Source organism: Acanthopagrus latus, chromosome 21, assembly GCF_904848185.1.
Source record: "Acanthopagrus latus isolate v.2019 chromosome 21, fAcaLat1.1, whole genome shotgun sequence".
NCBI lineage: Eukaryota > Metazoa > Chordata > Actinopteri > Spariformes > Sparidae > Acanthopagrus > Acanthopagrus latus.
The window spans coordinates 25,561,395-25,588,970 of record NC_051059.1 but is presented as its reverse complement, the minus strand read 5'-3'; the positions used below and the strand labels follow the sequence as shown (position 1 = coordinate 25,588,970).

At 45.1% G+C, this 27,576-nt stretch overlaps 2 protein-coding genes across 8 annotated transcripts in view; both read left to right on the top strand.

Moving 5' to 3' along the window:
* Positions 1 to 27,576, top strand: part of LOC119010800 (disco-interacting protein 2 homolog C) — a 158,864-nt gene that overhangs the window by 82,970 nt on the left and 48,318 nt on the right. For all 7 annotated transcript variants that reach the window (XR_005072063.1, XM_037083271.1, XM_037083273.1 and 4 more), the window contains exons 2-5: positions 6,544 to 6,615; positions 14,945 to 15,055; positions 18,342 to 18,467; positions 21,760 to 22,101. Coding sequence is in view for 6 of the 7 variants with exons in the window: in XM_037083271.1 (XP_036939166.1) it covers positions 6,544 to 6,615; positions 14,945 to 15,055; positions 18,342 to 18,467; positions 21,760 to 22,101 (651 nt within the window). In the remaining variant the exon portion in view is untranslated. The remainder of the gene's footprint in view (positions 1 to 6,543; positions 6,616 to 14,944; positions 15,056 to 18,341; positions 18,468 to 21,759; positions 22,102 to 27,576) is intronic.
* On the top strand, positions 8,991 to 10,664 carry LOC119010738 (tripartite motif-containing protein 16-like). The gene has a single exon (XM_037083132.1). The coding sequence runs from the start codon at positions 8,991 to 8,993 to the stop codon at positions 10,662 to 10,664; it is 1,674 nt and encodes a 557-aa protein (XP_036939027.1).

Here is a 27,576-nt window from a genome sequence, read left to right as displayed (position 1 = left end):
ATAAGCTGCTTGTCTTTTTGTGTGTGTGTGTTAATTGAGAGAGAGTGTGTGTGTGTGTGTGTGTGTGTGTGTGTGTGTGTGTGTGTCAGGGTGTGTGTGTGCGCATGTGAGTGTGTGTGAGAGCTGCCAATGGGGGGATAAGCAACCGGTGTTTTCACACAGGGAGCTGTGTGGAGGACCACAGACGAGGACGGAGCGGTGGCATGAAGCTGGAGGCTGCTGTGAGGTTTGTTCCTGCTGCCTGTTAGCATTATGCTCGGTGAGTCGCTAGTGTGTGTGTGTGTGTGTGTGTGTGTGTGTGTGTGTGTGTGTGTGTGTGTAAGATATCTAATGAGCATACTCACAGAAGTGTTTCACAGCTCTTTGGCTTCACCTTGTTTGTGTTTCTCATTGATAGAATTAAAGGACTGAGTGTGAGTTTTAAGTTTCCTTAAATTCAGCAACTTTTAAATGAACTTTGGTGAAAGTTGGCATTTAGTTTGCGCGCTAGTTGTCCTAGCAGCACTGCAGACGTCTCCGGTACCAGTTATCAGAACCGTGAGACGCTGCGTGTGCTTCTCTGTGTGAATACCGCTACGCAGTGATGTGATGGTGTGTTGATGTCATGAGTCACGTTGTGTGCTCGAGACAAATTCTGCTGATCCCGTCTTCTGTGGCCATTATATCCAAGCAAAGTGGGTTACCTGATTCACTCTGCACTAATGTGATTTTCAGCTGCTCCGGTAGAAACAAAGACTGTATTGTACGTGTACTGTGTCACAAAACGAAGGCCCACATGGAGGTGAGGAACAGGTGCTCCCCTCAGAGACTCCATTATATTCTATATTTAAACAGCACAAAGAGCTTTACGGGCACTCCACATCCATTTCTCCGACGTCTTTCTGTTGTCAGTGAGCTTTGTTCGTCATTTATCTCACGTCAGAGTGTTTGTGATTGGGAGTTTCGGACTTGAATATAGCATCTGCGCCAAATTTATGGCTCTGATACACTATAGAGAAAACAAATGACCATGAATGCATCATTTAAGCCCAGATCTGAGAGATATGTTGTTATTTTTTTCACAGTATTTGAATCCTCAAACTCTGTAATCACGCAACCTCCAGGACGACGCTCACAAGTCTTAAACGCGGGACTCTTTTCCATCGCGACAACGTGAACTGCAGAACGAGCGGCTGATGAAACAGACGTGTTAACAGCTGTTTTAGAGCCTTTGCAGGATGAAATGATTGGATATGAAGACTCAGAAACACAAACCCGTCATGGAGTTGTAGTGTTTTTGAAACCTGAAGCTCAGTATATTTTAGAATTATCAGTAAAATAACAGTTTAATGCCTCTTATTATTTATTATTCTACGTCTCGGTGTGATGAACCCGACTCAGTCAGGCTGCACTTTAATGAACCGACTCCACTAATGAAGTCGCACGTTTCACACAAATTCATTTCCTCGCTCGTCTCATGTGGCTGAACACAAACTGTGATGGGGAGTTTCCACCCAGACCTCCTCTGTGTGTGTGTGTGTGTGTGTGTGTGTGTGTGTGTGTGTGTGTGTGTGTAATGGTTTAACTGGAGAGCTGAAACCGCCACCGTTAGCTCTGTTTTTTCCACAGGGTGCAACTGTAAATCATTTAAACTGCGCGTCCTGAAATCCAACTTACATACATGTATAATTGATTTGAGCTGTGAGGGGAAAAAAAAATGTTATAAACTCGTCTTTCAAATTTTTATGACAAGCGGAGGAGGAAGTGTGTTATTTTAACACTTTGGACAAGTCATGTGCTGCGTTTTTGTCGATGGTGTTAGCGTTAGCATTTGTGGTGGTTTTTCTTTTTTCAGAAAAAGGACAACAAGCTCTCATAAAATGTCATAATTCCAAGCAGCACCGACATCAGTCCTGCGTTTTCACCCGACCACGGTGAAACTTAAAACCGTGTAATGCAAAGTTTAACTGTATGGTGACAAACAGGCTGGACGCGCCTGCATGTGAGCTCCTTCCTACCTGTGTGGAGGTGAGTTTCAGTCCTGACTCAGCATGTTGATACTGCAAACACCTGCTGCCTCCAACTGTGTGTGTGTGTGTGTGTGTGTGTGTGTGTGTGTGTGTCGTTGCCCTCATTCCCCGGGGGAGTCCTTGGGCGTTTCCTCTTGGCTCAGCTGTGTGTGTGTGTGTGTGTGTGTGTGTGTGTGTGTGTTTATGGATGCAAAGCTCGGCGTGTGTGTTTGACTTCCTCTCTCCATTCTCTCAGTGAGCGTCGATGATGTCACCGATCACAGCCTGCAGTTTTGATAATTACAGCGTTTAATGAAAAACCGTAGAACTCTGGGTTGAATAAAAAAGATCTCAGTGTGTTTTATTTTCTGTAAATTTCACCTGAAGGTCTAAAAGTTTTAGCTCAGTCAGAATAACCGTAGAGAGGCGGATCACTGAACTGTTGAAGAAAAGTTGATTTTTGTGTCTCATTCCAAACTCGTCGGATACTGAAAGCTTTCAGAACACGGCCGACCCGATTCACAATCCCAACGCCTCAGTGTTGACGAGCTGGGAAACCCAAAATAAATGTATTAGAATGGAACCACCAGGAGCTTTAATGATAATAATGATGCTTGTGATGATACTTTTGTACAATGTATGTATGTAATGTATGTTTGTACGTATGTTTAATCTTCTGGGTTTGATTGCGTTTGTAATTGTTGTTCTGTCTTCAGTTTCCCTCGTATTCCTGCATCTGTTATAGAGAAATATACATGTCAGACAGACAGAGGCTTCCAGAGTCACATGACTGAATATCTCCCTCTTCTTTCCTCACCTTTTCTCTTTTTTGTCACCATCTTTTTTCTCTTTCTGCTGCAGTTCCTACCCCACTGCTCTCTTTCTCTTCATGCCGTTGTCCTCTATCTGTCTCTCTCTCTTTGTCTCTCTCTCTCTCTGCTGTTGCAGTGTTGAAACAATAAAATCAACTCTGTTTCCTTTTTAGGTGGTGGATAGATGCAAACACTCCTCTCTCTCTCTCTCTCTTTCTACTTCTTTTTTATCAATGTCAGTCTTTCCCCAGCTCTGTCTTTCTCTCTCTCTCTCTTCCTGTCTGTCCCTCTCTATCTCTCTGTCTCTCTATCTTTGTGTCTCTTACTGTATATGGTCATGGAGTCTCAGCCCTGCTGTGTCTGCACAGACGGACGCTCTCGGTCTCTCTGTCTCTGTGGGAGGTGATTTAGCACAGTTGCACTCTGAGGCTGCATATTTGTGCATTTTGTGGCCAAAAGTATGTGGACAACCTGAACTTTGTCTTTAATTCAACAGCCATGGGAATTAAACTGCTGCCAGAACGGCCTCAGCTCTCCTCCAGCCTCCACAAGAGCATCAGTGAGGTTCAGCACTGATGAGATCTGGTTGGGATCCAGTTCATCCCAGAGGTGTTGGACGAGGGTTGAGGGTCAAATTCTTCCACTCGAAACTGTGAAAAAACATTTCTTTACATAGCTTGCTTTGTGCTCGAGGACAAACAAGCTGTAGAAACGAAACGGAAGCACAGAAAAGCGTCCGAAACATCAGTGTATGCTAAGTTTGACAGGAATTAAGCCCCCTGACACACTGAACGAGGACTGCAGGAGGCGACACTTCTGTCTAAAATCTGCAACATAAAACCTGAGTTCAGTGTCAGTTACTCACATCCTTTCTCAGCGTGACGGTCGAGTTTTTACATCATCTTGAGGTCATGACATCATCAGTTGCTATAGTGACTTCAGCAGCAACCCAGTGTGTGTGTGTGTGTGTGTGTGTGTGTGTGTGTGTGTGTGTGTGTGTGTGTGTGTGTGTGTGTGTGTGAGGTCGGGGGGGGTTAAGAGCAGACGAGCTTGACGTCAGTTCAGAGAGTCGCAGCCTGCAGCGTGTGAACTATATGTGTGATTGTCAATAATTCATAGGAAGGTCAGAGCGAGTTCACACAGCTGTGGTCAGGCTGCTGCATCAGAACTACAGACTGAGCTTCAGTCTGATACTCAGATCAGTGCAGCAGGACTGTACCTGGAGACGAAGCACTCTGAACTCGGCTTCTGGGGTCATGGATACGTTTTTTACTCTTCCAGAATAATTTAGATTTAATTTGACTGTTATATTCTGTTGCTACTTGTCTTTCTGAGCTGTGGACAGTTTGTCTGAAAGTGTTTCCTCTTGTAGCTCATGTTTCCAGCAGTATCTTAAATTATATGTTTTTATCTCCCGTCTGGGTCAAACCTTAATTTGGAGTTTGATGTCTGATGTCTTGTGTGTGTGTGTGTGTGTGTCGCCTTTGACAGTCGTACTGAGAATTAAATCAACAAATACCGGTTCATTTCAGTTATTTGGCGCCACCGTTGGAGAAGCTGAGACGAGGTGTGTTTAGTTGGTTTCAGTCACAAACCTCACAGCCAGAAACTATTAAATCCTGCAAACTGTCACAACAAATAACGCATGTTGGCGTTTCATTTAGACGACCTGAAGACGTGTGAGCAGGCAGAAATTCAGAAATGTAAAACAGACTGACTGACCGCCTGTCTCACTGACTGACTGTTTGACTGACAGACTGACTGACCGCCTGTCTCGCTGTCTGATTGGATGGAGATTACCAGCAGAGAGCTGTTACAGTATCCAACAGAAGAGCTCGCTGACTGACATGTTCATTTCACTTTGACTCGCTGATAAAAATCCCAATTAAGTCAAGAAGACGGCTGGTGTGTGTGTGTGTGTGTGTGTGTGTACGTGTGTGCGTGTGCGTGTGTGTGTGTGTGTGAATGCCACTATAAAAAGTTAGAGACAAGGTCAGACCTCCCTTGTTTCTCCCTCCGTGTCTCTATTTTTCTTTCAAACTGACTCACTTTGCCAGTTTCTCTCTCTCTCTGCAGGGAGGTTTGCTCCCCTACCAGAGATGCTAATTATTGCCATGTGCTTCGCCTTCACGCTACCAGAATCTCACACACACACACACACACACACAGCTGCCATCGTCACCAGTGACGTCCGTGCCCACAGTGTATTTCTTGATCCGTGCCAGTTAGTCACATGTATGTGTGTTTAAGAGGGATTTGTCAAATCTGCCGCACGGACAGCTTTCTCCGTGTTCGACAAATCCGCTGCAGATTTAGCGTCACTCAGGTCCGTTTCACTGCGTGAGTCAGGCGACGACGCGCTAAACTCCGACTTCCTCTGCATCTTTCAACTCTGTAAACTGAGTCATCCTCCCGTCACAGAAACACTTCCACAGCTCATCAGTCAAAACTTATTTAGAACAGTATTTGTCGCTTTTCAGAGCGTTTTAATCCGTCGTTAAACATCCAGGACAATGATTTTAAAGTGTTAATTGGTCCTAACACAGATTACAGGTGTTTGACTGTCGCTCAACACATCATGTGATGGACACGTATCAGGTTGTGTCATCACATCACCCTCGTTTATCTTCTTTTCTTCCTCCTCCTTCCTTTCCTCCTCAGTTTGCCTCCTGACTGTCTAATCATCTCCCTCTAATACACCGATGATCATAGTGTCTCTACCTCCTGGACCTGCCATCGCCGGTTTGAAAGACACGTTACAAACTACATTACCCACGTCACCCCTCTCTCCTCCTCTGCCTTGCTTTCACACTCAACTGTCATAGAATGTGTCTCCTGAACTCCAGTTCCCATGATGCTCCTCTACTCTCCTCTTGAGCTGCGGCCTTATTTCTCTCATGAAGTATCTTCCAGTAACATCTCGTGGTTTGTTGTTTTTGCTCGCTGGGGTTAAATGAATTCAGACTCCGTCGATCAATCTCGAGCACCCAGCTGATGTTTATTTACTCTTCAGTGATTTCTCCAAGAGAAAAAACAAAACAAAAACGCTCTCTGTAAATGTGATAAACTCCTCCCGCCTGGTAAAACACAACAGCAACAGTTGTTAGAAAAGATCTATTGGATTCAGATGTTGCTCTGTGCTGCCAACAAATCTGCTGATTACGCTGTAGGGAGGCTCGGTGAGATCAGTCAGCAGGTTCTGAGGTGGTTCTTTGTACCGTGACAGGTGAATTAAGTGCATCTGCAGTACACACACACACACACACACACACACACACACACACACACTGCAGCATCTGTTCCTGGTTGAGTGGAGAAAATGACGAAGCATAATGCGATAAGTCAAACAGCGTTCTCTCTCACTGCTTCGTGTTTTTTATTTATGTATTTTTTTTTTGATGGCTTTGCTTGCAGCTTTTTTTTTTTTTCTTTTCGTGGTGCCGCCTTATTGTTTCTCTGTTGTTGTTGTTTCGCTTCATTCAGCCGGGAGCTGTTTCATCTACAGATAAAAAAACAACAACAACACAACCTTTAGCCTCTGATATTTGGTTTCCACGCTTGAATATATCAGATAAACTTTGCAGAAAAGTTCTGTGGGGGAGGGAAAACCTACATTAATGATGAAGGACGAGCTTTAGTCTAAACCGTGACTTTGCAGGCTTTGGTATTAAATAAATAAAGTTATATTGAAGAATATATAAAGTAAATGTCTCCTCTCTCTCTCTCTCTCTTTTCTCTGGCAGGTGATATCACACAGAAGGGCTATGAGAAGAAGCGATCCAAGCTGATCGGAGCCTTCTTCCCTCAATCACCAGGTAAAACAGCGCTTTTAATTAATATAACGCAGTGTGTCGTGCTCTCAGAGCGGCTTTTTAGAAATATTAAGCATTAAAAGTCAAAATGAGAAGAAATTTCCTCAAGAATGTCAAGAAAAGCAGAGCAGAGGCAACGGAAAACAGGACAAAGTGTCTCATAAACAACAAATAAACTAGACTGAGGCAGAGTAGAGAGTATACCTCCTTCACATAACAAGATCCTTAAGTAATCCCCTGCGTGTGGTTTGTCTAAGTGGTGTTGCCGTACCTCAGTCCTGGCAAACATCCGAGATGTGGGGGGATGAACACGAGGGTGTGACGACCTTTTTAACGTACAGATGCTCAGTGAACCTGTCAACAGTCGGACTGTGAAACAAGTTAATCTGGGACGGGAAAATCTGAGCTCACAGCAGGAATAAACCGAACTGATCTGAAGGCACATTTGATTAAATTTGCATTCAGATTTACTACATTAGAGTAAAACACAAAGATGTTTTATCTCCGTGTGAATGAATCCTAACAGGACGACTGCAGACTAAAAGGATCCTTTGGTAGAAACTGAAGCCCTTCGGCTGCGATCGCTCACTCCGTCTGCTCTGTAAACCTATAAAAGTGTTTAACCAGTGAACAGGACGCAGTGAAAAGACACTTTTTACTCTTTGCTAAAAGGCAAAAACAAGGCAAGAACATTCAGGAGATTTATGTGTTTGTTTCACGCGGAGAGAATGTTTTTTATGAAGCAGGGACTTGGTTTCACTGCAGGCTGTTGCCCATTTATTTATTTAGATGTTTTTGTCTGATAGATTCCCAATATGCGCCGTCAGGGGTTTTACTTTCCTCCATGTAGTGGATGTGATGATTCTGATCTCAATACATTTAATAAATCATCACCAGTCGGGTTGTTTTTTTTGTAATAAACCACAGATGGATGTTGTTGAGTTCAACCACAAAGGATCTAAAAGTCCATTTTGCATCAGACTGACTGCTGAAGATGGGACTGAAGCGTCACTGGAGACACACTGGCACTGCCAAAGCTATTACTGGAATACACAGTGTGTGTGTGTGTGTGTGTGTGTGTGTGTGTGTGTGTGTGTGTGTGTGTGTGTGTGTGTGTGTGTGTGTGTGTGTGTGCGTGTGGGGTGGGGGTATGTCAGGAAGTGCATTATGGGAAGGAATGAGGGGTGTGGGAAGGAGAAAATGTGTGGTATTCACATCCAGGCCCAGTGGGGGGTCGTCCCTAGTTCGCTATGGGGGGCTGGATGACACACACTCCTCTGCACACACACGCACCTAACAACACAATACTCCCTTTCATACACTCTCACACACACACACACACACACACACACACACACACACAGCAGTGTGATGTGTTTCAGCTCTGAGGCTTGTTAATCCGCGCTGCTCGCTACACAGTCCGGCTGATATCGTTTGATTCAGGCGTTAAAAAGAAATGGATTATCCTCGTCTATCCAGATTTACATGGTTCCACATTATATACGAGGCTTCGCTCACTCGGTGGAGTGACAGGAAGGAACCTTTTAGCCTCCATCTTGGAAGTCATGCATGAGTAGAAGTTCAATATTACTTTGGTAAAAATGAAAGTCACGCATACAAAAAGTACTCGAGTAAAAATCTCAAGGTACCTGATGTTAAATGTATTTCAATATCAAAGTACAAGTACATGTGTCTAACCCTAACCCTATCCAAATACTTTCTGAAGAAAAAAAATCTGTAAGAAAATCAACCAACAGCTGCTGCAGGCTAACGCTAAGCTAGCTCTGTCATCAAGGTGTTTTTCTGTGGGAACCTGCAGTTGGGCCGGGGTGGAGTGAAAGAAAATACCAGTCCTGCTTTTGATTTTGATGATTGAAATTAAATTTGTTTTGATCAAATATCATGATTTGGATCAGAGTCCAAATTATGACGCAGATAGTCGGTCGGGTTCGGCATTTCTCAGATTTTCCTTCCGCCTCACAACAATATTCCCAGATAACGTCAGCCTCTGCTCGGAACACAAACCGGTTGGTTTGCTAAAGTTTTTCATGATATGAGGCAGATGACAGAGTCTCTGCAGACACACACGCTTCAATTTGTTGATGTAGAAAGATTTATTTCCGTTATACACTTAACACTGAATCCCATCTGATACATTCTGTTCTGTGATATTATATAAGTTGTTCCCAGTGTTCCAGTAATGTACCAAACCTGAATGTTCAGACCTTACAATAAACCAAACTTCCTCCTCGAGGCCACTCCTCTTCCTGGAATGAAGTTCATCCTGCGAAGCCTTCCCTCCCTGACTGAGAGATAAGAAATGATTCGACTAGTTTAGCTCTCTGTCATCAGACACCTGCTCTCCCTCAGAAGGCAACATGGCACAAGGGATTAAACTTGAACGAGCAAGATTCTGCTGCTTGATCTGTCTGGATCTGCTGAATGACCCGGTGACTGTTCCTTGTAGCCACAGCTACTGCATGAGCTGCATCAAGGATCACTTGGACAAAGAGGATGATGAGGGCATCTACAGCTGCCCTCAGTGTGCACAGACCTTCACACAGAGGCCTGTCCTGATGAAAAATGATATGTTAGCGTTCGTAGTGGAGCAGCTGAAGAAGACTGAAGTCCAAGCCGCTCCCGCCGAGCTCTGCTATGCCGGACCTGAAGATGTGGCCTGTGATGTCTGCCGCGGGAAAAAACTGAAAGCCGTCAAGTCCTGCCTGCAGTGCTTCGCTTCTTACTGCGACGAACACATCCAAACTCACTACGAGGTAGGTCCGCTGAAGAAACACAAGCTGGTGGAAGCATCTGCAAAGATCCAGGAGAGCATCTGCACTCGCCATCAAGAAGTGATGAAGTTGTTCTGCCGTACCGATCAGTGTTGCATCTGCTACCTCTGCTCCAAGGACGACCATAAAGGCCACGACAAAGTCTCAGCTGCTGCAGAAAGGGGCGAGAAGCAGAAAGAACTCGGGTCCACTCGCAAAAAAATCCAGCAGAGGATCCAGGAGAAAGAGAAAGTTGTGAGGTTGTTTCTGCAAGAGGAAGATTCTGTCAACCGCTCTGCTGAAAACGCCCTGAAGAACACTGAGAAGATCTTCTTGGAGCTGCTCCGCATCATCGAGGCAGGAGTCTCCGATATCAAGGAGAAGATCAAATCTCGACAGAAAAGCGAAGCCGGTCGGTTCAGAAAGGTTCGGGAGAAGGCGGAGCAGGAGATCGTTGGGCTGAGGAGGAAAGAGGCCGAGCTGGAGAAGCTCTCGCTCGCAGAGGATCACACTTACTTTCTCTTGAATTATTCCTCGCTGTCGCGTCTCAGTAAATCTCAAGACCCGCCCAGTGTCACGGTCCGCCGCATGCGGTACTTTGAGAAGGTCACGGTGGCGCTGACAGAGGCCAAAGACAAACTGCAGCTGGTTTATGGTGACGAATGTGCAAAGATCATAAAGACGATAACTGGAACTGATCTTTCACCATCAAATCCCTTCAGAGAGCCCACGACCAGGCCCGACTTCTTACAGTACGCATGCCAGATCACGCTGGATGGAAACACCGCAAACACACATCTGTTGTTATCGAAGGAGAACAGAAAGGTGGTGTTCACGAGCGAGGAACAGGAATATGCCGATCATCCAGAGAGGTTTGCGTTCTCCTGGCAGGTCCTGAGCAGAGAGAGTCTGACCGGTCGGTGTTACTGGGAGGTGGAGCGCAGCGGGAAAGGAGTTCTGGTCGCGGTCGCATACAAGAGTATCAGCAGAGCAGGGAACTTCAGACAAGGTGTGTTTGGACTCAATGAAAACTCGTGGGCCTTGGATTGTTTCCAAAACAGCTGTGAATTCAGACACAGCAACAAGAAAACCTCCATCCCAGGCATGTGGTCCTCCAGAGTTGGAGTGTACCTGGATCACAGTGCAGGTATTCTGTCCTTCTACAGCGTCTCTGACACCATGACTCTCCTCCACAGAGTCCAGACCACATTCACTCAGCCGCTCTATGCTGGACTCTGGCTGTCAGATGGAGCTTCTGCTTTGTTGAGCAAGATGAGGTAGACGGGAGTCGCCGAGCCCCCCTTCAATCACACAGGAGCGAAGTCTTGTGGGAACTGTTACAAGGATTTTAAACTTAAAGGATAAGATCGCCCCAAAAATGAGAATTCAGTGACTAAAAGAGGACGGAAAGTTTGGCATAGTTTCTGTTTCTGGAGCTTCACAGCAAAACAGTGTCGCAGCATTTTCCTAAACAGCTGAAGTTTAAAGTAAACTACGTAAGAAACAGTGCTTGAAACCTTGTTTAATTACTGGTGGAGGTCTGACCACGCCAGTCATTGTTGACGTAAACAGTCACTGTATCACGTGTTATGAATTCTCTGTAATTTTCTGTCTATAAACCGTCTTCTGTTTGGTAACTTTCATCACAGCTGCTCAAAGAACGAAGCCCACAGCTGATATAAGCCTGTAAATACATTTTTCGATCATTGTTAAACTGTAAAATATTCCTCCATTACTTAACTTTGTCACAAGTTATCGGTTGGGATCAACAGGAATTTACCTTTTGAAATAGAAGGACATAAAAGACTCTGTTTGTTATCTTCTGCTCGTCATGTCAGAATATCTACATGGGAAACACTTTGTTTTATTTCATGCGTCTGTTATTTATCTGAATAATTCTTGAGACTTGTGCACTTTGGTGGTTATTATGAGTAACTTTCTTGCATTAGAAGCAATGTTAAAAGTTAATTCATTCATTTTTTACGTTAAAATGGACTGTAAATGTATAAATGTTTTAGAATTTCTGCTGTGTAGCGACGAAGAGCCTTCCTCTCTCACATGAGCAGTCAGTAAGAGTTCATTCATTGGCACCATTCCAGTTGACCTTTGTCTCTATTTTTGCTGTAATTGGTACAGAACCTAATTGCGAGCTTCTTTTCCTGGAAACTGGATCGGACTTTACATTTACAGACTGTGTCACAGACTTCTGAGTCCAGCTTAAGTCTGCTGATAAAGACAGAACTGTTCTCCTTCTGTTTTAATACCCACATTTTGAACGTCAGCTTGTATAAAAGCCACTTCCTTGTGCCACACTCTGGTCGATTTTGATTGACAAGCTCACAGATTTGGCACTGACGCTGTGACTCATCATTCTTATTGAACAGGAAAAGAAAAGCAGACAAATTCTGCGACCAGCTGGCGACCGCAAAAACATCGCAGCTCATGTCTGAAGTCACTGGAGCGATGAAACGATCCGTGTGAAAGAATTCAAATGACGCTCAGCATCAAGTGCCTGAACCTGTCGTATGAGTTACCTGCGAACGCACCTGATGATTCCAAATCCACAGTTTGTTTGTGATCATGGGAGCGATAAGGCGACCGTCTCTCTCACGCTGCGCAGCGTTTCTCCCCTCTGAGAGCGATTGTTCATGTCTTATTCAACAGGGGCTGCGAGCCGCGTGGTGCGAACTCTTCCTATGATTAATTCAGGCCTTTGTTAGCTTTTCTTTGATGCGGTGACGCTCTGCAGACCTTCAGCTGCACACCGAGAACAGCTGAGACTCTGGAGAGTTTCATGTTTCATACTGTCGTAACCCTGAGGATGTTTACTTTGTAATTGTCAGATTTGTATCTTTTTTTTCGCTTGCCTGCATGAACTTCTGTACATTTGTTAACCTCTTTCTGTCTTAAGATGAATGTGATATTATGTGAGCATGAGCTTTTATATGCTGTGTAAACTACCCAAGGAAAGTAAGGAAGGAAAATTGTACTTTTTATCAGACTTTGGTGACAGAATCATCCATGTAGATGGTACTTGAGTTAAAGTATCTGATATTAAATGTACTCAAGCATCAACAGAAGTAAAAAGCACTTTATATATATTTTACTACTTTGGCTCAGATGCAACATGCAATAAAGTTTCTTCTTATTCGTGTTAAATATTGTGTTTTCTTCCAAAGCTACAGTGTTTGAAGTGCAGTAACACGTGTGGGAACTGCAGCCTGTGTTGTTTCGTGTTACTTCAGGTGGTGCTGGTCGGTGTCAGTGTTCATCCATCAGTTCGTTAGCGTCTCTCTACCTGCAGTGTGTGACAGGAACTGGATGGATGAGACGCCTGCATTGATTTCCTTTAAGGTTTCACTGCCTGTGAGGTCTCATCCCGTCCGGGTCGGCGCTGGTTGTATCTGGGGATTAACATGCTGTCAGACGGATGATTTACCTGTCACATGTTCAGCTACCTGCTCTTAATTCCCAGCAGTGGCAGTATTGGTATGTTAGACACCTCACCCCATCTGACACCGAGGAATTTAAAGACAAACAATTGCGAATCCTTCCAGGTATGAATCAAGCGTGCTTACATGAGGGGCTCATGCAGGAAGCCGCTGAAAGATTTATGAGTCGATTTGCCTTGAAACATGATGACTCAACTCGACTGTTCGCTTTATATTTCATTTTAGTTTTTTAGTTTAGTCCGGCCGCCTGTACTCTTTCTGTTCTCTCTTCTGATGGTCAGATACAGCAGCACGGTCACTTTCCCCCGTGAGACCGAAGTTTACATCAGTACTGGTTTGTTGTTTTAGATGTAAGACACTTTATTTGTCATCGAAGTCAAACAATTCCATTTTGTCTGGTAGCTTTCAGACACCAGAACAAATAAAGTTACCTGAACCTGACCGAACAGTTTGACAGGATTTGATGTTGCATGAAGTTAATAACAGTTGAAATAAGTGAACTGTGTGTCATCTGACTTTATTTTGAAAGTCTCAGCGGATGTTGATGCGGATGATCACTACCTACTATATCGTCCATTATTTTATCAGTGATTATTATACAAGTGTATCTCATTGTCATACTTTCTTAAAAGCTTAGATAGATTGGAAATAATTTCATTAGTAGACTCTGTTTTATTAGATTGTGTCTCTTGTCTTAATAAAGAGGATTAGAGGAAGAATACAGTACCGATGAGGTTGAAGTGATGTGACCTGGGACTCGACTTGCCCTAGAAAACATTATCTTTCTCTTGCTTGAGACTCGGACTAAATGACTCGGTCACATGTCAGATATGGAGGTTAAAGCACCGTGGATATCTGCACCAGGTGACGGGCGTCCAACACGTCCATCCCTAGAAACTTCAAACCAGTTCAACCAAGTCTACATTTCTTCTGAGGCTGAGTAAATGAACAAACAGACAAATAAAAGAGAGCTACCTGCAAGACTAGAGAAATTGAGTCAGAAGCGAGGAGAGGGAAAGAAAACATTTTCAAGAGCGAGTAGAACGAGTCAGGAGGGGGGAATCCATCACGGCAGACTCCCCAGAGGAAACAGGAAAGCGAGGTATTTCCCAGACCTGTCATTTATTTCCCGCGCTGGGCTGGCGGTCTTTATATGGTCGGCTAATCAACTTTTAGCTTTCTCTCCTGAGCGGCGGTGATTCTTCGAGCCGCGCTGAGAGCTCTAATGAAGACAGACGAGGGTGGAAGTGTGAAGCCGAGATGGATTCTCGTAGATCAGCGGCTCCGGAGCGGCCGGAGCTGTCAGCGTCAGGGTGGTTGTTATCATCAGACGTATTGATCGCTGTGTGGGGAGGCTGTTTTCTTTGTGTTGGTGCAGACGTACGTGTGTGTCTGTATCTACATCACATGGCCGCTTTCATCCAGAGAAATCTGCTCTCTCTGTAGATCTTTGTGGTTATTTTCTGTTTTATATTTATTATTAAATCAACTTGTATCTTATCTTATAGCCGTTTATTGTTTTTGTGATTACTGCTGTTTTTCTTTCTTTGGTAACACTTTATAACAGCCATCACACTTAAAGTCAGTCCGTCTTTAAAGAAAGGTTATTTCACTCTTTATTTACCACTTGTTAAGGTTTAAAGTTAGTTTTGTTCTGATGTTCTGATCCTCCGCCCTGCTAGTTGTTCGTTTTTTTACATTTTGAAAAAACTGGCACCATTAAAAGTCAGCTGAATTAGCTACTGAAGACCTGCTACACTCAAGAAAACATATCAGAGAAGGTTTGTAGTCGTAAACCTGCAGCCAGACTACAAACTCTACCCTCCTGTTGTTTCTGAGCCCTTGTTCTGATTCAAAATTCACTTTATTGTCGTCTCCCTGAATATTTACAGACACAAAATGAAACAAAAAAACGTTTCTGCCAGCTCCAATATGTATCAGTAGTTTCCACTGTGGTAAATACCTGTATAAAAAGTAAACAGGTAAAACACATTTAGAAAAGAAGAAAGACAGCTGGCAAAGGTGTTCAACACCACAAGAGATTTACAAAAAGACAAAAAGACAAAAGATTTGAAAGTAGATTTGTAAATCGGAGCCTCTGTGTTCCAGGAATGGATCCGTCCATGGGCCAGGAGAGGAGAACCCCGGTCACCCCGTCCTCATCGTCCCGCTACCACCGCCGACGGTCCTCCGGCTCCAGAGACGAGCGTTACCGATCAGGTAAGAGGCACCTGGGGGGGGGGGCGTGTCCTCGACGATACACCTGTGGGACATTTAGTCTCTCGTCCTGCCGCCTGTCGCTCACACTGAGCAGGTGAGCTTCATGTGGAACTGTGATCAACACTGAGGCGACGTCACGGACCACCAGCGGAGCGATAATGACACATGAGCTCATCTCTGTGTTAATTAGCTCCATTAATCACCTCATTAGCATATCAGGCTGTGGGTGATAACTTCAGCAGGACACCATTATATTTTTAATTTTACTCCTCAGGTTCCTCCAGTGAAGTTAATGGTGTGATTTTAATCTGGATTTTAATAATGACACGTTTGTCCATACCTGCTGCATGTTAACATCACCACCATGTGTCATATGTAGACATAAAATCCTTGTGTGTTAACTGACTTAAAGGGGCACTCCGCCAATTTAACACATCAGAAACGGTTTACTCGTCACCTGAAGTCGGCAGGTTAATGGTTGTTTTTGTTTCTTGTGATGTCGTTTCTTCAAAGTATCTTCAAAAGCTTCATATCCCTGAAATCTGTACAAACTAGGCTAATAAGTCAAACTCGTCTTTAATAATTCAGGATTGTTTATAGACTTAAAGTATCAAAATTATGTCATAAAATGAATACCAGTATGAAAATAGTAACATTTCTTTCCTCAGATTTTACTGAATTAAAACCCAAAACATGTTGATCTCATTTGAACTTAATTATTTACTTATTTGAACTCAGTTTTTTGAGATATGCACAGAGTTTTACAAAGTACATGATGTTCAAAACTACTATTTTTGCGTAATGAGGTCTTAGATTTTGTACCATTCGTCACATGACATCATCACACACGTACAACGTGATTGGGCGGGAGACAGGTCTTAGATTCCTGCTGCCAAAAAAGAGTGAATGATAAAGTTATAATGTTTTTTATTTTAAAATGGATTCAAACACGTAAACAACTTTAGAGCGCTCCCTGTTGGACAAACGCTCTAATGAAAGGTCTAGTTGGCCACTTTTTGTTCTCCCTCGTCAGGCCGGCAGATTTACTGGCCTGGCTCGAGTCCTCTGGTCCTTTTCGGGTTCTGTTTGTGTGGATCAGATGTAAATTTTGGACCTGTGGACACTCTGAGGACTGTTATTCTGAGGCCTGCTTGGTATTCTCAGCCTTCCTCTGCAGAACCGGGCTGCAGCAAATCGCAGAGTTTCTGGCACAGATGAGTGGAAAAAGCTCCTGACAAACCTGTCGCAGCTCTTACAACACGCATTGTTTGGTCTTTGTTCCATCTGGTGTCCGGTAGAGATTAATGCAGGATTAACGAGGGGATTTTAACTCGGGTAGGTTCTTTTCAGTGGCCTCTCATTTAAAAATTGAATCAGAAAGAATTCACTGTGGTGACGCTCACTCAGGGCAAAAAGAGGCCGAGAGAAGAACCCGACTTCCTTTATTATCACATTCCAACACGCTGCAGGAGAGTTCGAGTTTGTTTGAATTCGATCCGACAGAAAATAAATCCTGTGAAAGAGAGAGAGAAAAAAAAAAAGCTTTTAACCCATTAAATTGAAAAAGAAAAGCTGTGTGAGCGCCTTCAGACACACACACACTTTCACACACTTTCACACACTTCGCAGTCACACTCGGTCGACCGTGAGACAATAAACGTGCACTTGAGATTTAAATTACCTCCGTTCCCCTACATAAGCACACACACAAGCCAAACAAACGTACATCTGTGAGGCCCATTCACCCTGACAAATGTCTTACTTATGTCATTATCGGGGCCGACAGCCTGCATCGTTAGCCGCTGTGTGTTTGCCTTCTGCCAGCAATGGACACCGTTCAAACAAACCCAGCTGCGGCCGTATCGCGCCGCTTTATCTCGCTCTTGGAAACACTAATTTGCAAAAAAAAAAACGTCTTCAGCCGACACTCCCTGAACTCAGTCCAGTCGGAAAACAAAAAAAAAAAAACCCACAGGGGCCTCACGGGAGCTGCTGTCCAGCTTTGGGAACGTTTGTGTCGATGAAGCAAATGTGCATGAGTGGGAACACGGCGCTCATTGTAACGAGAACACTGCAGCACAAACACAGCTGATCGTCCTGCTGCTGTTCCTTCCTCTCCGTGTGCTGGTGCTCTGGCTGGACGGACTCTCAGATTTCTCCGGTATTTAACACACTTACGTCTCGGTGTTTACTCTGGACTGCACGGCCATTATCGGCGCCCGAAGCGTCGACCTCTTTCTCCAGTTATTCACTCGTCCCTGCCATGTTTATACAGTACGCAGCGGAGGACGAAGGACTCAACAAGCTGCAATAAAAGTCCTACTGAGATAGAAGTAAAGGAGCATTTATGAGCTAGATGTTCAGATGTTTTCTTTACTACTCAACCACATGCTGACGGAGAGCCAGGCGATGTTTTATAGTCCAGAAAACGTAAAATTCAGAGTTCTTCAGTTCCTCTGAGATAAATCTGAGGTGTTGTGAGATGATTAACAAGAGAGAGAGAAATATCCCCTTTTGTTCCGAGAGACGTGGAATAATTTGACCTCCCTTAAAAAGTTATTTTAATAAAACTATCTCAGAGGTTGAGAAGTAAACATCACAGATAGACATGTGTCTGAAAACAACCAGGCAGCGTCTCGTTCTGAGGGTTACAAAAGTTTTTATATACGATAACGTGTTTTCTATGATCTGTTCATCGTGCGCTCGCTTCTATAAAACCTTAATTTGAAGAGTAACCAGTTGGCTGTGAGTGACTGTCAGATCGATGTCGAGGAGCAAGAAGTTCAATATATGCTTTTAAAATATCGAGTCACCTCAAAACTGTACTTGAGTGAATGTATTCAGTTGCTTTCCACCACTGAATTAATGTCTTTTGAATATTTTGAAATGTGTTTTAGAGCAAAAATGTTTCTTATTTTCCGCCCGTTTATATTTTTATTTTGTGTGACCGACATTAAAAGACCTCAGCTGTGTGCTTTACTACATTTTGGGGGATACAGTGAATTAAATGTGTATTTCCTGCCCTTTATGCAGGTCGGTACAGTTGCCTACAGTTAATCTCAGCAGTATGATGAGTTTTCAATCTCACACAAATGTTCACAAACTTTCTTCCTCTTCAGAAATGAGAGGAAATCGATCGCTCTCCCTGACGGGCAACTTGAGAATTGCCAACGCTAAAAAAAAACTCTCAGCTATGGATTCAGTTTTAATAAAATGAAGGTCGTCGCTTTCAGGCTGTAACTAAATGTTCCCCGGAGTTAAACCTGCTCCTGTTGTGTGTCTGCAGATGTGCACACTGAGGCGGTGCAGGCCGCCCTCGCCAAGCACAAAGAGAGGAAGATGGCCGTGCCGATGCCTTCGAAGCGGCGGTCGCTGGTGGTCCAGACCTCGATGGATGCCTACACGCCACCAGGTATGGAAAACACAGTTACAGCCACACTCAGAGGCCACGTTGGTGTCGTCGTGAGGAGATGTACTCCGTCCTTCCTGTTTCTGAGCCAAACCTCCCGCCAGCTCTTCTGACATCCGTGATGAGCGTCTGGCGTACGTCTACGATGGATATCACTCATTTTTAAAAGTGCACTGGATGCATCCTCCGGTCGATTTTCATCCCCGTAGCGCGCGAAGCGGGATGCCTCCCCGGGCGTGTGGCGAGGGCAGTCATCCATGTCTTTTATGGCGGCGGTGTCAGTTAACGAGGGTGTTAATGAGGCCATTATTTCTCTGGCTGCAGGGTCGAGATCCGCTAAACGAGGCGTGATTTAGACCAACGGCCACAGATTGAATACGAGGGGGAGTTTATTGGGTCAGAGCAGACGGAGCCAACATGGCTCCCTCGTGATGTTCGACAAACCGTACGATTCTCTCACGAGGGCTCTCGTCTCCGTCAGCGGCTGTCACCCCTCCATCTTACCTCCCCTCCTGACACTCTTCCTCCATCCAGCCTCTCTTTTTTTTTTTTCTCCAACACAACCGAAACTAGATGGAGATGGATGTGATCAAATTCACACTGCAATTCAATCTTAGAAAATAGCCTTGTTAGCAATGTTTAATTCAATAATTTTTTGCGAAATAACTTCAGAAGTATGGCTGATGTTCGCAGTGATGGGATGACACTGTGTACATATACTCTAGTACAACAACGTCGAGGTACTTGTGCTCGAGTATTTCCATTTTCTGATCTCTTTTCTTCTCTTGCTGCTCAAAAATATATTAATGTATTTATAATGTACATAAACGTCTGTAAACACATTTGATCAACAGCAATCCAACATAAATATACACACACATTTTCTGCCTACACACGACATTCACACGCAGCTTGTTTGTGCACTGTGGAGGCGAAATACACAGAAGTACTGCGTGTTGTGTGCAAACACACACTCGTACACAGTATTCACATGAGTTCTGTTTTTATTTTTGCCACATTACACAAAGCACACAAGCTGCCTCCACACACACACACACACACACACACACACACACGGTCCATCTCGCAGATTTAGAAAGCGTGTGTCCTCGGGGAGCTGCTGTAAAAAGCAGTCACACACACACACACACACACACACACACACACACACACACACACACAGACACACACACAGGGCTGTCTGGCAGCCAGTGAGGTTCAGCCGAGGACAGCAGAGTCGCGTGTTGCCGAGCAGCGTGTCGCGTCGTGCGGAGGCGACGGGCGAGCGAGGACTCTGATGTGCTCTCCGTTGGCTTCTGACTGATTTTCACAGCTGCATTTTGTCAGTTTTCTCAACACATCATCAAAACATATTCCAGCGTCACGACGAGGCTGCTCTCTCCTTCCTCTCTGTGTGTTTGTTGTGTGTCTGTTTGTCGCCCGGCAGCGTCTACTCTTTTGTCAACATGTTTGTGTTTGGTCGTGAGGAGTCTCTCCTCGGGGTTCTGCTGACACCGAGACATTCGCTGATTTGCCATTTAAGCGTGTCAGCAGAGCGCCGCGGTAGTTCACATGTTGCGACCGCGAACTGGAAATGTCACAACAAACCATAAATGTCACGTCTTAAAGTTTGCAGAGAAACTCGCAGCATTTAAAGATTATTAAACCGGTTGATTATTTAAAAGGGGGGAGCGGCTAATGGAGACAAAATTATTCACGTTTTGACCTCATTTAAAGATGTGAAATTTAAGATTTCTGGGTGAAAACAACCAGACCTTTTGTTATACACTTTGTCGAGTTGTGTACTTAAACAATCCACCGTGTTTCCACATGTTTAGAGAAGCTAACGGACCGAACCTCACCTCGCCCGTGAACATTTCTGCCCGAGTGTCCTCACAGAGATTTGGATCAGCGATGGCGCGTGTTGGAGAAATTTGACTGCAGGATCGTTTGTTGATTATTTGTCAGATTATTTGACACACATGGAGTGTGTGTGTGTGTGTGTGTGTGTGTGTGTGTGTGTGTGTGTGTGTGTGTGTGTGTGTTTGAAGTCAGGTCAACTGTCACGCCCCTTTCCCACCGAAGTGAACCAGGTGCTGGTTCTGGGCCGGTGCTGGTTTTCCTGTGAGAGCCACCGTAGAGTTGCATCATTTAGTCTCCAATAATCCAACTGTTGCCAGGAAATAATTAAAATCTTTTGTTTATTCTCCCGTGGACTGAGCCAGAACACACCACACTCGCTCCGGTTTTTAAAGATGTCGATCATAAGTGGTCCAAGTTGGTGCCGGGTCACGATAACTCGCTCTGAGCCCCTGATGTAAAGCAGGTCTTTGTTCTGGACCAGGAAAGTGTTGGTGCAGCTCTCCAACCAGTTTTTGTTCACCGATTCCAAACCAGCACCTGAACCAGCTCGGTCAAGAAAGCGGTACCACTGAACTCAGCACTCAGCAGAGACTCTGGTTCTGGTTCTGGTTCTGTCTCTCCTCTCTGTAACATTACATTCATGCAGTAAAGTACTTTTCCCCCCCAGCTCCAGTCAGCAGTCAGAACAGAAACACCCGACAGTGGAGGTGAGAGTGACGATAAATCCGCTTTTTAATCCCAAAGCGGCTTCGGATCAGAGCCGATGATACTCCGGGTGTTTACTCCTCCAGAACCTCTGGATCTGACGCCAACTGCATCTTGTATTTTTTGCAGCCAGTGTCCAATATTTCATCTCCATTCAACTCATATTTAGTTTCCACTCAGTCATGAGAAACATACCTGCTTCTTTTTGTTTGGGTGATTGTTGTCGAAGGTTATTGTGTGTCTGCACAACACCCACAGGAACACAGCACCTGTGTGTGTGTGTGTGTGTGTGTGTGTGTGTGTGTGTGTGTGTGTGTGTGTGTGAGAACTGGGTCAGTGGCTGTTGTTATTCGTATCATCACTATTAGTCTCGTAGCCAAAGGCGTTATGGAAATCACATGCAAAACACACACACACACACAGTTTAGCCTTCACAGTCACACCTCTCTCCGGCCTCCCTGCGGCGACTCTGAACAGATGGGAGCTGAAATCTTTCCAGGCTGCAGACGATAAACGGCGACGTATATAGATATGATGTTTCCGTCTGTCTCTAAATATAACTCGTTGTAAAGCAGTCAGGATCAGATTGAACTTGACTCTTGTTTGTTTCCCCCTGATATTGAAAGATGTTTCCATAGTCAGTTGTTAAATGTTGTTTCTGTGCTCTGTTGCGTTTATTCATCCTCTTCCTCTTCCTCCGTGTCCGCCGTCTGTTTCTCCTCCTCAGATACGTCCTCGGGCTCAGAGGGCGAGGGGCAGGGCGACGGCGATGAGGAGGAGGGCGGAGACGGCGAAGAGGAGGACGGAGGAGGTGGCGGAGGAACCTCGTCCAGCCGGGAGGGGAGCATCAGCATGGAGCACTGGATCAGCCGGGCCATCCACGGCACCTCCTCCACCACCACCACCACCTCCTCCACGGCCTCCTCCTCCTCCTCCTCCACGCGCAGCGGGGGGAGCGGGGCGGCCGGCGGCAGGCTGGCCGACGTCCTGGCCCAACACGTCCACATCTCCGCCCACCACAACCGCCACCACCATCACCATCACCACCACCGGCACCACCACAAGACAGGTAAGAGGTTCCACCGACACCTTGAGTCGGATCTAAAGCCGGACGCAGACTCCGAGTTGACACCCTTAACCAACTAACTCCACCTCAAATCTAGACACGTTAATCAGTCTGGAGCTGCAAGCCCGACTGAAGTACATCTGAATTAATGTCTGACGCGGCCACATTAACCGTGACTGTGTTGATAAAGCTGTTTAAGTGAGAGCCTCAGTGACATCGGCGACAACCTTGGTAACATTACACAACTTTCTGTATCATAACTAGGACTCGTAAAGTCGTTATGGAAGAAAAACTCACCGATGAGTCTGTCTGGGCTCCGAACTACGTTTTGTCACGAAAACAAGAGAAGTGATGCAGGATGTAACGTGATATGATGCACAGGAGGCGATTTTTTTACTTCCAGAATGGATGTTTGCAAGAAACCAGCAGACAAAAGCTGCAAAAAAACTTATTTGCAGTCAGGATCAAACAAACACAGACCGGACACGCTGTCTCATGAACTGCATTTCATGAGATCTCATCTCACCTTTAGCTTCTCCATTTGCTGATTAAAGGTGTTCAGATTGTGTTTTACGGGACGGCTGGCTTGTTTCATCCAGCAGGACGACGTGCACCAACAGGAAGGTGACGAGGGTTTTTAATACGATTCTGCTTTTATGAAAATTTAATCTACAACTTCAATCTCAGAAGGCAAAGAAAGTTTATTTATGGCACATTTCAAACACTGAGGCAGTTTCAAGTGCTTTACACAAACGTAGATAAAAAAGCATAACAAAGATTTAAATGGAAGTGCTCCACATAGAGGATGATATAGATAAAGATGATTGATCGTCTCCAAAAACATCTCAACACCAGTTGTATTAATACAGTCGGTCATATGTATTTCATTTCATCCAACTTTTAGCTTTCTTATAAACAGAGTAGTGTTAGCTACTTAAACTCTTCTGTGTTTTGCTGAAGACCTGAATCCTCTCAGGATGTTTTGAAGATCCCTGAAAATCCCAGTTTGGGAACGACGAGGCTGAAAACTTCAAAGCTCTGACTCGGTCTTTAAATAAATCGACGGCCCCGGAGTTTATTTAGTCGTAGGTGAAGTTAGTTTGCTGTTTTAGGTTTCTAACAAAAGTGTGTTTGGCTGGGAGGACTGTGTGTGTGTGTGTGTGTGTGTGTGTGTGTGTGTGTGTGTGTGTGTGTGTGTGTGTCTCTGAGTCTTTGAACTTTAAATGTGTGAACTGGAGACGTCAGCTGGTTAAATGTGTTCAGTTGGAGGTTGTTTCCTGGTGTTCAGGGTGTAAATGCAGGTTTTTACAGTTCTTCTGCTTCCTGTATGAGCTGTAGTCTGCTTGTTATCTGTCCTGCTGTCAGAATTTACTCTACAACCAACACAAAGTTAACTTTTCTGTGTGCTGCTGCTCCAGGTTTTTTAAAGATTTTATTTGAAAAGAAAACTATAAAAGCGTCCGGACAGATTGCGAGCTCCTCATCAGACTCACACCAGCAGCAGGGTGGAGGTTCCTTCAGCTGGTTCTGAACCTCCAGCAGACACATAAAAGTGGAAAAAACTGCCCGGTTGCTGTGCTTTTTTCCCGCTATCAGCTGAGGCGGCGTCGTGTCTAAACGCTCTGTTGGCGACAGGTTTTGTTTTCATGCTGGCTCTGTCGGTATCCAGCTCTGAAGATAATGCATGGACGGACACAGAGAGGAGCCCCCGCCGGCTCCGCCCGGCCGGCGTTCAGCTCCTCCACCGCTCGCATGTGACGGGAGAGGATCTGTGCACGCCGCTGGTTAGCTGGTCTGTGTGTGCGAGTGTGTTTCCTGTGTCATCGTTCCCCCGCGGACCTCAAATTAGCAAAGTCAGAAAGACGTCTCAGTGGGAGCAGCCGCCCGGAGGCGAGCGGTGAGAACGGCACTCAGTCTGCTTCCAAGAATAAAATGAGGAAGATGGTGAAGATGCAGGAAAAAAAAAAACACCTGCGTCTGAATAATTTACCGGTCAGAGGCAGAATTAATGCAGAAGAAATAAACAGCAGGAGAAGATTTATGAAGATCTCCTGAGGTGAGAACCGTCCGTCTGCGTGTGGAAATGACTCCAGACTGACTACAACTAGTTCTGGTTCATTGATTAGAAATAATAAGAAAACGTTTCGGTGGTTTAACAGCTTTGTTTCTCTTGATTTGGCAAATATAATGTGAAATAAAAAACCCCAGAGAAAATCTCAGGAGTTATATTTTTGACCTTTGGGGAACGGGAGGAAGATTTAACAGATTAAGGTGATTTTCTCCATCATTGATTGAGTCCAGAAGATATTATTACAAGACTCGTGTGATAATGTTCTGACCCAACGGACCAAAGAAAATGAGTGTAAGGGGCAGCCAGTGCTTGTTTTATCTCATGTGTCTGTCATGGTGGATGACGGCAGCATCTGGGACCCTCAAAAGTTCTTGACTCGGGCAGCCGGTCTCACTCACACCGGGTCACCTGCCACAGCCGGGTCGCCTGCCACAGCCGGGTCTCCTGCCACAGCCGGGTCACCTGCCACAGCCGGGTCTCCTGCCACAGCCGGGTCTCCTGCCACAGCCGGGTCACCTGCCACAGCCGGGTCACCTGCCACAGCCAGGTCGGTGGCCCGGCGCTTGTTTGATGCTGTTGTTGTTCTCTGACTATAAACAGGGAGATGAGTCCGGGTCCGGTCCGGTCCGGTGGTAGGGTGGTTCATACACCGGACCAAGTTATGTTGTGACCAGTATGAAGTTATTTTAAACCAAAGTCTCTAACCTCAGTCATTATTGCTAGCTTGTTAGCGTAGCCCCTCACATGATAAATACGTTGCGTTAGAAAGACGAGTCCTCGGTTTTGGTTTTAGAAAATCAGACAAAATGTGCTTCTGGTGTTCAGTCGGTCATGTGTTCAGGGTCCTGGCAGCCTCTTCTGTTGTAGTTACATTTACATACTCAGTCTTTTTATTTTGTCACGTTTCATTGAGTCTTTTTCTTCTTTGTTTGACTGAGTTCATGTTCATCTCAGAGGAAATCCTCAGCGGTGTGAACACGTGTGGGTTACAGCTCTGTTTCTCATTTCCTCGCTCGAGGCCGAAGCAGCCGAGCCGTCCTGTGTTTTCACTGTGTGTGTGTGTGTGTGTGTGTGTGTGTGTGTTCATACTTAAAGGTGATTGTTGCCCATACTGCCTCATTCCAGCCTGGTTTCTCATTCGTCTCTCTTCTTGTCTTGTTCTCTGTCCTCCTCTCTCCTCCGGACACTTTGACCCTGCAGGCTGCAGATCTCTCACTGGATCGCTGTGGACGATCCGCTTGTTACGCTTGACTTTTGGCTCGGTTTGGGTTCAGTAGAGCAAGCTGTGTGTTTGTCGCCTCTTTTTTTGTTTCAGATAACACAAAGTGCTTGTTTGTTCTGCTGCTGTGTGATCATTGAGAACCCCTTCAGAGGCCGACGGTGCTCTTTTGGTGCTCTTTTGATGAAAGCTGGAATATGTTGAGTGTCGAGCACCCTGCAGACTGAGCACTGAACTGAACTCTGTGTCTTGATTGTTTTGATTGAACTTAAATACCAGGTTATAGATCATTACAGTGTGTCTAGTCATTTAAGTACGAGGTGTATTTTAAGTCAGATTTGTGACACTGGCTCCTGAACGACACACGACTTGACGCCACTTTTTCAAGCCCTCCCCTCCCTTCTTGTTCCTCACATGCAGGCCTTTTGTCCCACCTCTCCTTGAGGAGGAGGAGGAGGGCAGTGCCAGCTGGTCTGGTAGAGAACGGGAACTCTGGGCCGGGACGCTCCGGTAAGTCCAGTTAGGAGCATGACTGGCCGAGAGCCCGAGGAGCAGCGTCAGGCTCCCGCCATCCCTCGGGATGTCGTATCGTCCCCCCTCTCCATCATCTGCTTGCTGTTGAAGTCCTGCCCCTCGCTCTTTTTTCCCCTCCTGCTGATGAAATTTGTGCTTTCTCATGTTGAGAAAATACTTCAATGCTAACCTCGACCAGGAGTAGCATTGAGCTTCGTTGTAGATGCATGAGAGCGTTGTGTTTCTGTTTGTTTCGAGTTGGAAAAAAAAAAGCTGGTGCTCACAGCTTTTCAGAGTGTGAATTGTTGATGAGGAGAATCAACAATGCTTATAAAGAGGCTAGAAAGCAGCTTTTCCCTCTTTTTCAAGGTTACTCTGTTTGGTGTCGTGTATTGATTTGGCTAATTATGCAGCATGTTTTTTTAGTTGTTTGCTCAGCCAGAGGCAATCTGCTTTCAAAACGGCTTTTCATGTGAGCCAGAAAGCAGATGGTGGAGGAATGAAGGCTGTCTGCCGGCTTCCTCCTCTTTAGTTTTGTGTCGGTTTGTAATTTTCTGCAGTATTCTTGATATCTGCTACCTGAAGTCACATATCAAAGAATTCAATCACTGCCTTTGTCTGGTTAATAAACGTGCTTATCAGTCGCCAGACTTTGTTTTCCCACCCAAAGGATCGATGTATGAAGTTGCAGTCGCGCTCGATTTCAGGACAAAACACGCCGGCTGGTTCTCGAACTCTGGCCCGGTTTGTTCTGATGTGAAAGCAAAAGAATCAACCACGCTTTCTGAAAATGAAAACATTTGATTTTAGCTGAATTTCAAAAGCTAAATTGCCATTAAATCCATCAGCTCATCTTACTGTATTATGTATTCATGCAGAGATTTTAACTTTGTAAACAGTTGTCGTGTTCACTGCCAGGGAGGCGAGTTCGACATCCAAACATCTAGATAACGTTACAGTACAACAAGCTAGTGGGTATCAAGCTCTGACTACACTCAGCACTGACTCTGGTTCTGGTTCTGGTTCTCTCTCCTCTCTGCAACATGACATTCATAAAGTAAATTACATTTCCCCTCCAGCTCCGGTCAGCAGACAACATAACAGAACAGAAACACCCGACAGTCACCTCCGGATCACTGCCGCAGTCGGGCTGATCAACAGGAGTGAAGATAAATCCACTTTTTAATCCCAGAAGTTAGAAAATAATCTCTGAGCTCTCTCTCTCTCTCTCTGGACCTGATGCGTCTCCTGGTGTTTCTTCCTCCAGACCATCTCGATCTGCAGTCTTTGTGAACAAGAACCGAACCAGAACTAAAATTCAGCTGTGATTTTTTTCCCCTGTGTTTCAAACCAAATGAACAGAGAATTAATTCTTCTACATTTTGCGAGCTTTAACCCGACGACCTCATCAGCTGACAGCTGCTGACGCGCTCATTTGTCGAAGTGGCTCCCTCCGTTTCTTCTAGAGAACACAAAGTGAAGTGAACAATGAAAGAAAAGACTTAAGACCCAGACCCTTTAATCAGCCGTTCATCATTGTCAGAACATAATATATAACCCAAATCCATTAACACAGTGCTGGAAGAGTTCCCGTACTCAATGTAATTAAAGGCTGCCGTCTGGATGAGGCCTGTCGGGATTTCACCGTCGATGCTGTATATCTGCCAGGGGGAAT